The sequence below is a fragment of the Glycine soja genome, chromosome 4 (genome assembly GCF_004193775.1).
Source record: "Glycine soja cultivar W05 chromosome 4, ASM419377v2, whole genome shotgun sequence".
NCBI classification, from domain to species: domain Eukaryota; kingdom Viridiplantae; phylum Streptophyta; class Magnoliopsida; order Fabales; family Fabaceae; genus Glycine; species Glycine soja.
The window spans coordinates 4798480-4814899 of NC_041005.1; the positions used below are offsets into that span (position 1 = coordinate 4798480).

Sequence of the window (16420 nt, forward strand, 5' to 3'; positions counted from 1 at the left end):
ATTATTGAATGAGGTCACCATATAGTTATTAGATTACTACTGATCACGATCTGTTAATGATTAAGGTTGTGAATAGAAACGAAGATACTCATGACGTTTATGCCACTATAGATAAACAAACAGTTTTGGTTCAATTACAAGCCAAAGGAATGTTTTCAGAAGGTTGATCTGATCTTATCTCTCTATCTGTCATCATGCATATTGTTGGTTAAAATAAAATAAAAATGACACAACTAATTAGGGAACTAATTAAGCAAGCTGATTTCGTTTTGTACTGTGTAGCATTTCAGCATTAAAAATTCAGCATTTTTGTAACAGAGTTTTTGTACTAATTATCTTTCTCCTATTACCAGGTATCATACAAATTCAAATATCTTCAGAGTATTTGGAAATATCTAGAACCTTTTTTCATCGGACCACGTTCAATTTGGCTAGATATTGATGTAGTGGTTCTACCACTAGATATAGCTTGCTTAGTGGATTTTTCCCTTTTTCTTTTAGCTAGATAATATGGGGGCTTTCTTTTCTAGTGGTTAATGTGATAACGTCCCTTTCTAATTACGTGGACTTATGGTTAATGAGTGATTAAGAGCATAATCCAATAAAATAGCTCAAAAGAGAGAGATTTGAGGTGGATTAGCTCATAACAATGATTGAGTACATACACAAATTGAACCCATGAATCAGTACAAATAAAAGTGACTCTAAGAAATTGAAGAATCAAAGTTAGAGAGCATTCAATTTTCAACTCCGGGGGTGGGGCTATTATAGAATGGGTAAAGAATATATTTCGATTAATAAATGAAGCATCAAGGTGGACGTTACATGATGCCAATTGCCAAAGGCAAAAGTTGTTCATATTTTGTTCTCTTTATTTTTGGGCTACGTTTGCTATGTAAAAGACATTAATCAATCAAGGTAGATAGAATATGGAATCAGCTGCGTCACAAGGAGGTAAAGAATAATTGAGTCTTCTATAATAAAATCAAAATATTGAGGTTATGTGATTATATTTATATTCATATATGTTAAAAAATAAATCTTTGCTTAAACAAGTACATGTGTCAATATGCTGAAAAGACTCGACTACTGAATTCCATAATGAATTAAAGAAAGATTATGTTCTTTAGAGATAAGAAGAGGAAAATTGTCAACAGCATATTTTTGCCAGAAAAATTTTATATGCTGACATTAATCAGGGGGTAAGGAAACAAGCAACGATCCAATTGGAATAATAATAATAATAATAATAATAATAATAATAATAATAATAATAATAATAATAATATTGTAAGACATTTTATGGAAAAGACCGGTGGAAAAAGAAACATGGAAAACAAACGCGCGAGAGATTAAAAATTTTAAATTGAAAATAGAGATTTTCTAAGCTAATTAAGTATATTAAAGTAAAAAACAAATTAAAAGCTGGTTGTACGCGCAAGCAGAACATATGCTTCACGCTTCCAAATCTAAAAAGAAGTTATTTCTTTAATAAATCGGGAACTGATTAACAATATTCTGTTGATAAATAATCACTGGAATTATCTTAATTGGGAGGAACTATATGATTGTTTGTGCTAATTATAATGCAGAAATTGGAACTTCCTGTCTATTTTGGATCTAGCTAGATTCTTTTCTTTAAAAAAATTAACAATTTGATTTCACTTTTCTGATATGAAGAAGTGTATTTTAAAGGATCTGAAGTATAATTATAAGTTTATAACCCTACTGCAATATGAACAGTTGAGCTTTTGATAAATTACAAGCATATGTATAACTAATTATAAAGTTGTTATCTCTCGTTCGCGTTAATTTTCCAATCAATTAATATTCACAGCTGCATATATTTTAAAATGAAATTTCCTCAATTTTTTTAAAACACAAAAAAATACGTTTCCTTTCCTTATTTGGTATCTTTACAAAATGGACGGAAAGAAAAAATTGGTCGTGCTTTTTGCTTCTCTCCAAATTGAGAAGAAAAGGAGAGAGGTGTTTTATTATATTTAAAAGACAAGATTATCATTATTTTATATATTTTTATTAAAGATATTTAATAAATATTTTTTACTTTCACCTTCTCTCATATCAAACATTCTAAATAATCATCGTATTTTCTACTCCTTTTTTCCCTCCTCTTTTTTTTTTCATTTTCCTTCCTAAACCAAACAAACCATTAAAAATATTTCTGGTCCCCATAATTTTACAATTGTACAATTTTGATCATTGAAACAAAATTTGTTGTACATTTAATTAATATAATCCTTCTCATTTTAAGAAAGAAATAATTATTGTATCAATATTTTGTGCTTGTTCTCTAAGTAAACAAACAAAGCCAGCAGACATGCATTAACTCCTTGTACTTGCATGCATGTTCCACAAACATTTACAAGGTTGAAGAAGACGTATACCTCCTACCTAAAAATGATGCTACATGAAATGTGATGCAGGCTACCAAGACATGTTTGGTATTGGGTTATCTTTGAGATTTTTTAATCATTTATTTATAATAAATAAAACTAAATGTGTGTTTGGAAACAAAATATAATTTTAAAAATTATCTCAGTTATGTTTTTTATAAAATATACTTTTTTAAACCTCAGAATAAGATAACTTTAGTACATGTCTATGCCTATGTCCTATAAGCAAACAAGGACATTGAGGCTATTACGATACGTCCTTTGCATCCGTACGTTTGTTGTTGAGTTGGAGGATGATGAAAGTGCGAGACATATATATGGGGATATGCATCCCGGCCATTAGACATCAGCGACTTGCACTTGCTCTTCGTAAAAGCCTTCAATTAGTTTCTTTCTTTTTTTTTTTTCTCTTCCCCATTTACAACATATACAAGCATGTTTAGTTTAATGTCCCATGAATAAACATACATTTTCATGTACACTTTCTAAGAAATAAAATTACAGAATTTTTTATTCAATTGTTGTTTTGGGGAGCTCCCTAATAAATCAAACATGTACTATGTAATAATTATACTTTTTTTAATCAAGAGCCTATTTGATAGAGATGAAAGAAATAATATGAATGAAAACGAAAAGGATAAGTGAAAATAAATGAGAGAAAAAGAAAAAAAATTAAAGATGTTTTTAGTTGAAGAAAAAAATAATAAAAGAAATAGGATAATGAATTACATAATTTTTAAATTAAAATTATTTTCATCCACTCTTTTTTCTTAATTTTCTCACATAGCAAACACGGAGTTAGTAAAAAATTAGAGACTAATTCTTCCAAACTTCAATCCATTTAAGGAGTTAATTAACATCTTTCAACAACTGATGATACTCTTCATATATATTTAGATTTTGAAATGGCACCATTCATTGACAACATACTAAAGGAGTATGATTATTTGCAAACCATACCATCACTTTGATACTAAGTATACTTAGCATTGAAGAATATTCCTCCATGGTGGCACCAAGGCACAGCTCAGATAGTTGAACGGGATGAATGAAAATAGCTACAAAGTAGAGTCATGCCCTGTGACAAACAAGTGCAGGTGGCAATGGGGGTGGAGAGTGAGCATTACAAATAAGAATATGCTAATTTCTATTCGCAGATCTAAGTTGGGCAAAGACAAAATGCACACAAAATTCAAAACCATCCTTAATTAGCCCGTTTAATTTGACTCACGATGTGACATTGAAGATACCATTAACCAAAATAAATATACTTACATGTCCAATATCACGCCACCGCCACTGGACGAGAGTGAATGTGACTTCATTTTATCTATACCGTGTCTAAGAACAAAGAATAGTGGGACTCCACATACATAGACTAGACAAGATGAAAGTTTCGCACTTATATTCGATGGAGTTAAAGTAACAAACTCATTTATTTTATATTTTTGTCTGGTGATCTTTTACGGCCAAAGGGGCATACCTAGCCAAAATATGAAGGCAAAAGAAAAGAAAAAACTGACAAATATGAAATTTAGTCTAAACAAAAACAAATACAAGGGCTTACAGACATGATGGCTGCTTGTTCAATGAGTGCAGTAGTGCACAATTTGGGTCCATGGTGCCACTATGATATTATCTCTAACCCATGATTGCAATTAGGACTACAGCACCTGGGGCATTTACAAATATTCCCACTAACATTGGAGACGTACAAATTAAAGAGCAGCGGGCACAAAATTGTGCTGACCTTTTTTTTTCATATATATATAAAATAGGGTTAATTAACTTTTTTTGGTTCTGTATTACATATGGGTTTTCACTTTAAATTCTTTAAAAATATTTTGGTCGATTTTATCTTTCCTAAATTTATCTATTCAATTCTAATTTTTATCATTAACTTAGATCGAGTGATGACAAAGATATTCTTATAGATATAAAACTTCACGTGTCATGTGGATGATTATTGTTGACATAATAATTATGTGATAAATTTTTTAAAAATTATTTTTTACCCTTTTTAGTGGTTTTAAAACTATCAAAATTTTGTTTTCCCAATTTTTGTTTCAATCCCTAAAAAAAAGTTTAACTATTTTTAGTCGTTAAAAAATTGACCGTTTCTTTTGAGTTTAACGGTCTAAATTAACAGCCGAAACTAAAAACACAAAAATAGAGAAAATAGTAACCTAGAAGACCTAATAGTGTGTTGTAAGAAAATAGTATAATTTTTATTTGGATTTAAAATATCATATATTTAAATGATTTAATTAGATATCAACTTCAAAGAAATTTTAAAAGGATAGAAAATTTATACGAGATTTGTTTTCTTATAAAATGAAAGAATTTCAAATAACATTAGATTATTTTTTCCTTCCATAATCTCATGATTTGGTGTGATCTCTCTGTGTCTCTTTTGAATCTTTTATGGCATGTTTGATTGATACTAAAAAATTATCATACACGTACAATCACGATCTATTTGTCATTTCAAAAAATTATGATGAGTTTAATTCACCAGCAATTCAAACACACATTTAATCTTAGGTCCCGTGATCCTCTCTCACCTCTCTTTCTTCTTTTTTTTGGCACATCTCCCTACCTCTTCCTCTCTTGTGCATTGTTCTCTCCCAAACTTTGTCCCTATCTATTAACAAATTTACTTTTTTTTTTTCGTGATATGATACAAATTTATATTTTTATTAACAATAAAAAAACTGTTAAATTTATTTTTCCTTGTTAACGATATTTTATAATCGCATGAATAATATGTACATACTTAATGAGACATTGGTTTTAAATTTTTCTCTTTTTTGCATCAAACTTGTCCCCCCTTTTATGGAGACCATGGGAAGAACTAAATCTACCTCATGCGTATTATTGCGGTATTGTGGTTAACTTCAACAACCTATGACCAACTGAATTTCACGAGTGAAGAGTGAGAGCCGCTCTAAAGGAAAGCTTTTGAACTAGTCAGTCAACTTTGTACGATGGCAATATTTGACTTGATTTAAAAAAAAAAAAAGAACAAGATTATAAAATGACGACAAAAATAAAGAGAAAAAATATTATGAATTTAAATTTTTCATTAGTAAAATATTAATAACTGATAAAAAAATTAAGAAGAAAATAAATTCTTTCAAAAGAAAGGTGAAAATGGAAAATATAAAAATATTTATCTTTATTATATTTTTAAGGGAATTATTATCTTAAACGAACGAGTTGTCTACATGAAATTTAATTGTTTTCTTTCCTTTACATAAAACTTTTTTTTTTCTTTATCATGAGCCAGATATATAAAAGAATTTTTACTATTTGAACAGGAGAACAAACCTATGGCAGTCAGAAAAAATGTGTAAGAACTAAGGAGAAACTTTGATGCACATAGACGCAAACGCATATGCATTCACCATTGCAATTGTTACATATTTGACTTGGATATATTCTCGTGCATGTCTCATCATGTATACCCGAGCGATTGCATATCAAAACCAATGGGGAATTTGCAATGGAGCAATGTGCTATGCAGAGTGTCGAACCATCAATTGGGTGTTAATACATCACATGGGATAATTAATCCGAATATACTCCTCAAGCACATTCGTACGTGCAGCAAGAGGAAATGACAACCATTGGCACCTAGTCCTAAATTTCATCGTTACACTGAAACAAAGAGTGAATAATCAACAGTATGATGGGGGCTTTCCTGTGCTCAACAGTTCCAGCAATGGTAATATAATTGATAAAGACCCTTAAATTCATCATACAAAAAGATCAAATCAGAAATGCAAATGATGAAACTAAAGGAAAACCGCAGCAGCTTTGTTTCCACTTTGCCCACATTGCTTATTCTCTTTTATCCCTCGTTGATGATTGTGGCTACTTTCATTATACAAACGTCTCATCATACAGCACATAGTGCGCTTTCACTGTGGTGTTAGATGGCAACCCAAAAGCCAAAAAAACCCCACAATGGAAGGTGGCTCTCCTCAAATGGATAAGAGTTTCTTTTTTTCCTTCTATTTTTATGTTCGATAGAACTTGAAAAATATTACATCATCCCGCTAGAGATATGCCATTCTAGATGCATTATTTGTGGTCTAGTGGAGAAGATTAAATACTACCACGGTATCTATAAAGCAATATCATCAATTAATGTAGCTAATTATTCTCTTTAAACCCCACAATTTTAAAAATTAAAAAAAGTGCAAATCGTACTCTCCAAATGACATCATGCACCATGTCTCCATCAAACACAAACTTCTGTTGTAATGCATGTTCTCCTTCCTCCCTTTCTCTGTGTGCAAAGATAATTCCGAAGTTGCAATAACTAATAGAGCTTCAACAGAACAAGAATGTTCATCATATGATAAATACGGTACCGGACAAAAAAAAATTCCCTATCAATTAATTAGTTCATTCATACTCGTAACTCGTTAACACACAAGTTGCCAACTAGTGATTACTCGAATTTGAAATTCTTTTTCTTCCACCTCTCATCTCGTACATGTTTTATATTATTCAATTATTATTATATATGACCTTTACTTCTCTCAGTTCCCGATCTATGATTCAAGCTAAAGGTCCCCACTCTGCTGTCATGAGGAAACAACGACATTGATTCTGTGAACAGAAAGTCTACGACGACACTAAACAGAGGACGATCCTAAGATTTTGTAGCATATAATTTAGGAACCAAAGTCGACAATTTGAAGGGTTTGGTTAGTTTTCCATCAATGTGAACAGGTTAAAATATCCAAAGTAATCGGTTCGAATTAGTTATAGGTTACGGTAAGCATGGAATTTTCACAGTGGCAACGATCAATTGGTAAGGGAATTGATTGGCCTAAAGGCATAGAGGTGTCAAAGTGTAATTTTAATAAAGACTAAAATGTAATTCAAGTAGTTCAGCATATATTTAGAAAAAAATTAAGACTAAAATGTAATTTTAATCTGTTTATATTTTTTATTATTCATGATTTTGGAACCAAAGACATTTAGTCCTAATTTTAAAAGGCTGTAATTTTGGTTTCTCCGTCCAAATTAACATGTTTACTGTTAAAAATTAACGTTAATTTTGGTTTCCCCTCATTGTCTCTTGAACCTCTCCAAAAATGACTTTGCCGGAGACCAACCGGACCTCCTGCCGGAGTTCATCAAACAATCAGGCCAAAAGAAGAAGCAAAATTGGCTTTTCAAAATTTAACAACTTCCAAATTCCCAGATTCAGTTGGTTGGCTACTGATATCTTGAAAAGTTAGCGCATGCTTTGCTGCAGAAATGTTGGGTCAGAAACATCATAATGCACTCTTCTACAAACCATTGCTTCTCCCACAAATCACAAACCGCTACTCCCATCAAAATCCTTTCAATTCTTTAACGTGATTAACCACGTCGAAACAAAAACGACAAATACTTCTTCATAATGAGAGTATTGGAGGTGGAGAGAGAATATGAGATTCATGTTACATAAGTCGTTCCAAATATACCAAAAGTCTCGGGAACAAAACAAAAATAACGAATAGTAAAATTTTAATGTTAGTCAACGCGGTCAACATTTTAATTGGGATGGAGATTAAAATTTATTATTTTTTAAAATTAAAAAATCAAATATTTTAATTTTAAAATTAAGAGATCAAAATTACTATAAAGAGGGATTAAAATTATATTTTAGTCAAAAATAAACTCATAATGAACTCGGTGAGACTATTTTTTTTTTCAAAAAAAAAATGTTTTCTAAAATGAACCTTAAATTTAATTAAAAAGAAAAAATAAGATTTCATCTTAACAAATCTCACAATTTAAATTTTATAGTGAACAATAAATACTAAAATGAACCTTCATATTTAATTGAAAAGTAGTATCAAAATCATCTAAAAAATATACTTAAGTTTTCTTTAGATAAAAAATTCCCCTGTCCTTCCATTCTCAATTGCCGGGGTGAAAGAATCAGTCCCGACAGAGGGCCCCCAGTAGCATTTAAGTGCAAACTCTAAGCAAAACAGAAAACCCTCATGAACAAAACCATGTCTAGTACAAAAAAATCATTACATAATATCTCATGGCAGATTTTAGTGTACAGCAGCGCTAGATATATATATTTTCTACGGAATCGATCATAAAAAAAAATACTTCATATTTATTAGGAAAAAACAGTTAATTTTATTAAATTATCTTATTTTTAATTAAAAATATATATTTATATTTTTCATTGGAATTTGATCAAATATTTTAAAAAACTAACCTTAATAAATGAATAAATGAATGATATTTTAAAGATAATCTAGTTGAATAACACATAAATAATTAAAATTTATTTATACTTAAGAAAAAAAATTATTATTCATATTCGAGATTAAAGGAGTAAATTTGTATTATATATTTAAGATTTAAACTCAAAATTATTAGCTTAATTGAAATTGAAAACAACTAACTTAATCGAAACAAATTAGTAGCAGTTGATTCATATGTTAAGTGATATCTTTTGGAATTACATAATCGCAAACTATTATTATGTTTATTTATGATTTCAATTATAATTTTCATGTAACCATATAACTGAAAATATTTATAAGAAAAGTTAATAAAGTGTTTATGAGATGAAAATTGGTGAATAGCATAAAGAGTTTAAGATTGTAGTTCTCCTAAGACACCTGTGGCTGCTGCAACTCTTACCCTGCACGTTATATGTTGCAACAACAAAACAGGGCCAAGTCCGTGACACAAAACAGAAAGCCAATAACCCACTTTCCTTTCATTATAAATACCCCGCCACCCCACTTCTTCCCTTACAAGCTAACCTTCTTTCTCTCTTCTCTCAACACACACACACACACTAGAAACAAAATGAGAACCATCCCCACCACAACAACAACTCCAATAGCACCCGCAGCCACCACCATAAGTCCTTATTCTCAGCACTCGACGTGGCACTCTCCGGTTCCGTATCTGTTTGGAGGACTGGCTGCGATGCTCGGTCTCATAGCCTTTGCTCTCTTGATCTTAGCCTGCTCCTACTGGAAACTTTCCGGCCAGTTACTGAACGAAGAAAACGCCGAAAGGGACTTGGAAAGTGTTGCTGGTGAGAAACAGGGTGACTCTGCAAACAAGGACTCTGTTAAGGTGTACGAGGAGAAGATTCTCGTCATTATGGCCGGAGATGACAAACCCACATTCTTGGCCACCCCGAAAGCCTCCTCTGTTACTCGCTGTGTTCCCAACCATTTTGAGGAAAACCTCGAAAACCATGTGACTTCTGAGAAATTAGAGAAAAACCCTGTTCAACAACCTACGTCTCCGCAACCACAAGAAACAACGCAACAACAGAGCCTGCCACGACAATAAGTTGTCATTTGGTTTGTAAGTCTATGATTCTATCGTGGGCTAGATTTGAGAAACAGGGGAGCATCTTTCTTTGTTTCCTAGCATTCCCTCCCTCTTCTTTCTTTTCCTTGTTTGTTTGTATTCTATTGTTGTTCGGAAATTGTAAATTTAAACGAGATGAATTAGAATTTAAAAGAGCTGCCAGAGTCTTGTATTTGTTAATGCATCAGGCTGCGAATGGATCCCACAATTACAATGTTGTTTCCAATCCTACATATCATTTCGAAACTTTGCAGGGTGTGTAGTTTCCAATCAAACAATTACAATGTTTAGGTTATTTTATAAAGGAATAGAAAATAGTCTATAGACACTTGAGTGTTATTTGATATCTAGAATGAGAAAAAAAAATTATATAAATACTGAGATGATATCATGTAATAGAATAAAAAATATTAAAAATAAAAAAAATATGAATAAAGTGTATAAATATAAAAAATAATTTGCTAACATAATTTTGAATATTGTAAATGTGTATTTGAATGAATGTTTATAAGATTAACTTTGAATAAAAGTAACTTAAAAAATAATACTCGGTATAAATTTTTTAATTGATGTAAAAATGATCTAAAGTTATTTTAACTTAAAACATAAATTTCAAATTTTATTCTGACATGAAAATAAATATGTAAAAATATATTTAAAATTAATTCTACAACCATAAATCAAACTGTCAAGCGGTTGAATACACCTATAAATTATTGCACAATGGAGTTCATATTATTTAAACCAAAGATTATGCACATTTATTTTAAAATATTTTATTAAAATGAGGCTATTTTTGTCACATCACTCACAGTAATAAGTCACCTGACAACTTTAAATAAAAATGAAACATAAACATAATAAAATAAGGAAAAAATAAATGATATTATTTATTTCTTTATTTATGTTAATTTTTTGTGTTGTTTATTTATGGTACTGTTTATAAAGGTTTCAAAAAATAAAATAAAACACAAACTTAAATAAAATAAAATATAAAAATAAGTATTTGAAGTAAAAGCAAGAAGTGAAAAAATAAAAACAAAAAGAATAGGTGAATAATTTTGACCCAAGCAGGAAAGCAGCCTGTAGTTAAATTTTTCTACCTTTGATCAAAGTTTGAATCCAAAAATGCGAGAAAAAATAGTTTTGTATAATTTGTATGTAATATTATTATAATTACAAATCATCATATTTTTTTAAAATTTTTTATGATAATTATTATTATTATTATTTGATAGTCATATTGATGGTGATATCTAATTGATTGATAATTTACATTAGTGATGTGTGTATAAAAATTAAATTCAAAATACCTTCAAAAAAGAAAATTAAACTCAAAATATTTGTTCTTTCAGTTTTGTTTTTCATTTTTGCTTTGTCACCACAGTGACCGTTATCTATGACCTCTGACAAGAATATAAACGTACATTCATAGATTATCATGATCAGATTGAATGAAGTTATGCTGAAAAAATTTTAGCCCTTTGAGGGAAAATAAACTTCTTCAACCTTTATAAGACATGAACTGATCGATAAACAAATCTTTATAAGACATGTAGATATATGCCTTCTACCCACCTTCCATCTTTCACTTCTAATCGGATTGGGTGAATAAATACATCACAAAAAATGCATCCCTTCAACTTTTTGTTTTTTTATATGGAGAAAATGTACCCTTCTAAAGATAAATGGGAAAAGAAAGAAATACTGCAACAGTGCTTCTAATCCGTGGATTTGGCTAGCCTTTTCGACAACTTTTTCTTTATTTTCCATTAAAAGCATTTTGGATAAATTTTTCTAAAAGCACTTCTAGAAGAAAAAAATAAAAAAAAAATGAAATATATTTTTTTATAAGTTAAAATAATTTATTTATTAATTAATCATTAATTAATTTATGAATATCCTCTCATTTTTTAAATAAATTAGTTAATAATTAATTGATGGAAAACTTATTTCAATTTGTAAAAAAAATAATCTCTTTATTTTTTTTTCTTAAAATTATTTCTAAAGAAACTTATAAATAGGTCCTAATTGGCTAATGTTAGACTTCTTATTGGGCCGTGTTTATGCATGTAGTAATAAAGCAAGGATTAATTATAAAGATGAGATATATGGAGGATATAAACTGCGCGCTATGGGAATATGCTGGAGCATTGCACGTACTCTGGTAATATATATTAATATATATGCTGTTGCCTTATAATATAATATGGCTGGATGAAATGAAGGTAGGCGACATAGATGGCCATGGAATTATAAAAGTATGACATGACTTATAAACAACGGAAACGACGTTTTTATGCTTGAATTGTACCATAGTCACTAACAATTTTACTGAAAAGATTCGATACTATTGTCATTTGTCTCAAACTAAAGGCACGAGTCCAATCGGCTGCTAAATTTCACCTAATCAGCTTATTCGTATTTTATAGGATTAGAGCATTATAAAAATGTTTGCTTGTAACTTGGTGATGCATTCATGTTGTATAGCATTTTTGGTTAGGACAAATTACATGTTTTCTCTTCGTATAGGTTGAATTATAGTTAACTTCAATGTTTTTTTCTTTCCTTTTGGAATTTGTCAGTTTGGGTTCTTGTTTTGGTTTTAGGAGCAAGTATTAGTTTGCTTTAGAGCAAGAAAGTATGTGTCAGGAATCAATGGAAGCTTGGATGCAAGGAATTAAAATAAAATGAATAAAAGATGAACTTTTCGTGATAGGACAACAAGGTTCACGATCAACCTATAAATTTCCATCTGCTCCTGAACCAATATGCAATGCTTCTTGACACAAGACAACAAAGATCACAAGTAGTTCATGGATTCCCTGTTAACCATGAGTCAATTTACAACTTGTTCGAACACCACCAAACAACAAAATTATAAGCAACCCATAAAACAAAGTTTACTTGTGAAATGTCACCTGCGACAATTTTTTTAAATCAATTTTTATGTTTTTATTTTGTTGGGGTCTAGATTTATATTAGTCCATTGTTTGCATAAGACTTTTATGTTATGTCGATAGGAAGTGACATCTCTAGCCTTGGGGATGATCCTTCTCTTCTTTCGGATGCTCTTCTCTTATCTCTTTGATTTTGTTTTCCCTATGTTTGAGTGTTTTCTTTAGATTTTTTTTATAGACCGGGGGCTTAACCCTTGATTGGATAATGGATGTTTAATTGAATAATTTTGGTATTCTACTAAGTTCTGTTCTTGATTCTTTATTTATTGATTTTCTTCATGTGACGTAATTGATAACCATTTTTTATAACCTTGGATACTTAGGAAAGAAGGAAATAGTAAACTTAATCGTTGGAATCATGTGGAAGGAAACTTAAGCTTTAAATCACAAAAATATGTTTGATCCTCTAAAGATAAAATAAATTGGCAAAGAATGTAATGATCTAATTGAGCATAACTAACAGGAAAATAGATCGAGATCAAATGAATTGACAAAGTCAACCAATTAGAACACTTATGAATGGAAATTAATCCATTAGCAAATCAACGTGCGAACTCCAATTTAGGAAAGCTTTTTTAATTTCCGTTTAATTATTATTCCTGCATTATTGTTTCCTGTAGTCAATGGTGTAGTTAAAGGCAGTGTAGAAATTGCTTCCACGGACGTCACACAACAGAGACATCGGTGAAGGAGGAGTTGTGATCACATGTGGAGAGTCTATTATAAAAATATAAACCGTGATTAATCTAAAGGGTATTATAAATAGTGCACCATAGAGCATATGAGGTAGTGGTGCACCCTAGAAGCTGTCAGAAAATTATGGGAAGAAAGTGATACTTAAGTTTGGGTGGAATCGATGGCGTTGGATTGAGTATACTATAGATGGATTGGGAAGTAAAGAGAAAGTGGAGGAAACAAAAAATTGTGACAAAAGAAAAAGGTTCGTATGGCTTTAAGTCACTATTAGCTTTAGTCCACACTCGAGGTTCTTAGAGGTTCAACTAATTTATTATCCAAAATGACAATATAAATGGTGAGCCTATATACTTTCTGGACATTAATTGACCTAAAGTTCTGAAGCAGCTTTGCTTAAGCCCATCTCCAGGCTTTATAATTCTTAAGTTCTGTTTTAAGTTTATATTATAATAAAAAAAATATAAAAGGCTATGGGTAAGTTTTGGGGTAAAAAGAACTTTGTGATAAGTTTGTTTTTTAAATCTTTTGAACAAAGAATTCTATTATATTTTTCTTAAATAGTAATAATAATAATTGTTATTATTATTATATTTTCAAATCATTATATTTTTTTTTATACAATCTATCATTTTCTATAAAAGGTTAACATGATATATATAATTTGAAAATTGTGTGAAAATTCTGATTTTTTTTGTAACAATTATATAAGATAAAGTTAATATATTTTTTTGTTGCATGGTCTAGAAAATTAATACGACACATCATATAAAGTAACTTTTTTGCAGGTGTGTTTGTTGTTATGTTTCATTTTCAGATCCCCCACCCCTTTAAATTATATTTAACTAGCAATTATTTCAAACATTATAACTGTATTTTTTTAGTTTAAATAAAAATATAATAATTCAAATTTAAGAGAAATGAGCAAATATAGAAAAACTGAAGAAAATTAATTTCACATTGTAAATAGTCAATAAAATTTAAGGTTGAAAATAAAAGTAATCAAAATTGAGATATGAAAATTCAAAATTTTAACATAACAAATTTTAACATAAAAATTTGAAAATAATTAATAATTTATACTTTTATAAATATCAAACAAGAGGAAAATAATACAAATAAAGTTATATATAAAGAAAGACTTAAATATGTTTTAAGTCTCTTAAATACAATAGTATTTTATTTTAGTCTTTTAAATTAAAATTTATTTTTTTGAGTCCTCTAAAATTATAAAATACTTTTTTCAGTCCATCTTTCCAAGTAGATGACATATTAAATGTGTAATTTGTAGTAATTTTTTATCATCATAATTTGATTTTTAATTTAAATTTTAAAGCATGCCACAAATTAAAAAAAAAAATGCAACAATCACATTCATAAGTAACCTCGTTCTTCATACGCATTTCCTCAAACAACTCTCGTGCAAAATCTAACCTATACCACTTTGCATGCATAGCAACCTCATCCTTTGTGCTACAACAACTACATCAAGGTCCTCGGCGAGCGTCGGATTCTATGTTTCATGTCTTGCACCTTTTTTGTTTGTATAACTGTTTGATGTGAATGGCGGTGTGGGTTATTCAAGTTGGAATAACTTTCTTGATTTTTGGTCAATTACAGTGATTTATTACTGTAGAAGATTTTTAACTTCCGGCCAGTATCATATAGACTCTTTCATAGGTCCTGAAAAACTGAATAATTTATATTTTTAAATTAAAATGTTATCTTGATTGTGAATTTGGTATTTTCTGAATTTGATAACAAAAAAACAAGGCACTATTATTTTGTTTGAACGGGAATGAGGATTACAAAATGCCAATATTTTGATATGAGGAAAACTCAAGACATTTCATATTCTGCATTAGCTGCCACAATCATCTCTCTAGAATTAGTAATATGATATGTTAATACTTGTTAATTTTTGAACTATTATTTCTTTTCCACAATTTGTAGCTGCCACCCTCCTTTCCTCTTTTTCTTTTTAACATCATATCATATCGGGATTGTAAAAAGACTTCGAAATCTAAGAAAATTTAAAATCCCAACAATAAACCATCACAAATTATATAATCAATATGTACTTTGACACACTAATGTCAAATGTTAGTTGGAGAGAAGAATTAAAATAAACATTTTTCAAGTTTAAAAGACTAAAAGAAATAAATTTTAATTTGAGGGACTGAAAAATACATACCCCTAATTTAAAAAATTAAAAATATATTTAAGCTATATAAAAAATAGATGCAATAGAAAGTTTTAATGACATAAAGAGTGATATGATAATATAAAAGTTTATCATTAATTATTGATAACATGTAAACATAATTTAATTCATATTTCATAGTATTTTATTAAATTATTAAAAATATTTTTTATCAATACAACTAATTAACTTTTTAACACTAAAGTAATAAAGTGTTTGCTCTTGTGATTAATGATAAAAGGATAATTACATGTAAATAATTTAATATCACATATATTCCATTGACACATGGTATTTCCTTTATATGTATCTTATTATTGCATTATATTACCTAATAACCAATCGAAATCATGTATGTGATCAATCTAGCTATCCACATTTTTGTTTTGCTTTATGAGGCAGGGCTTAGCCGCTTGTTTCTTATTTCTTATATTTCTGGCAGCATTGGAAAAAAAAAACATATTTCTATCTCTCTTTTTTTTTCTCTTTCTCTTCTTTTATGACAAGTAACATAATGATGTCCATACATCATTTTTCACGATAAAATCATACTTTTGATATAAGAGAAAGAAAAAAAAACCAATTTATTTAACTCTAAAATGAAGATATATATTAACAGAAAGCATGTGCAACCTTAGTCTTGATTTTATCATAGGTAGGAAAGGTAAACCGTTTTTTAAACATACCCTAAAAGGTGACAGCAACTGCAACGCAAAATCAATGCACAATATGAAACCATTTTCTTTATTAGTAGATACCCCATCAAATCGGAGAGTATATTAATA

At 29.5% G+C, this 16420-nt stretch overlaps 1 protein-coding gene and 1 long non-coding RNA gene across 2 annotated transcripts; one reads left to right on the top strand and one right to left on the bottom strand.

Moving 5' to 3' along the window:
* Positions 1–3237: 3237 nt before the first annotated feature.
* LOC114408076 lies at positions 3238–3840 on the bottom strand. Its single transcript, XR_003665802.1, has 2 exons — positions 3693–3840; positions 3238–3495 (listed from the first exon to the last, which is right to left on the bottom strand). It is a non-coding gene; the product is annotated as an uncharacterized LOC114408076 (long non-coding RNA).
* Positions 3841–9171: 5331 nt separating this feature from the next.
* Positions 9172–10005, top strand: LOC114408883 (protein GLUTAMINE DUMPER 5-like). Its single transcript, XM_028372082.1, has one exon. The coding sequence runs from the start codon at positions 9261–9263 to the stop codon at positions 9756–9758; it is 498 nt and encodes a 165-aa protein (XP_028227883.1). The 5' UTR covers positions 9172–9260; the 3' UTR covers positions 9759–10005.
* Positions 10006–16420: the final 6415 nt, after the last annotated feature.

Excerpts from the sequence above, each read along its gene's own strand:
- LOC114408883 (XM_028372082.1), top strand. The coding sequence starts at position 9,261 with ATGAGAACCATCCCCACCACAACAACAACTCCAATAGCACCCGCAGCC.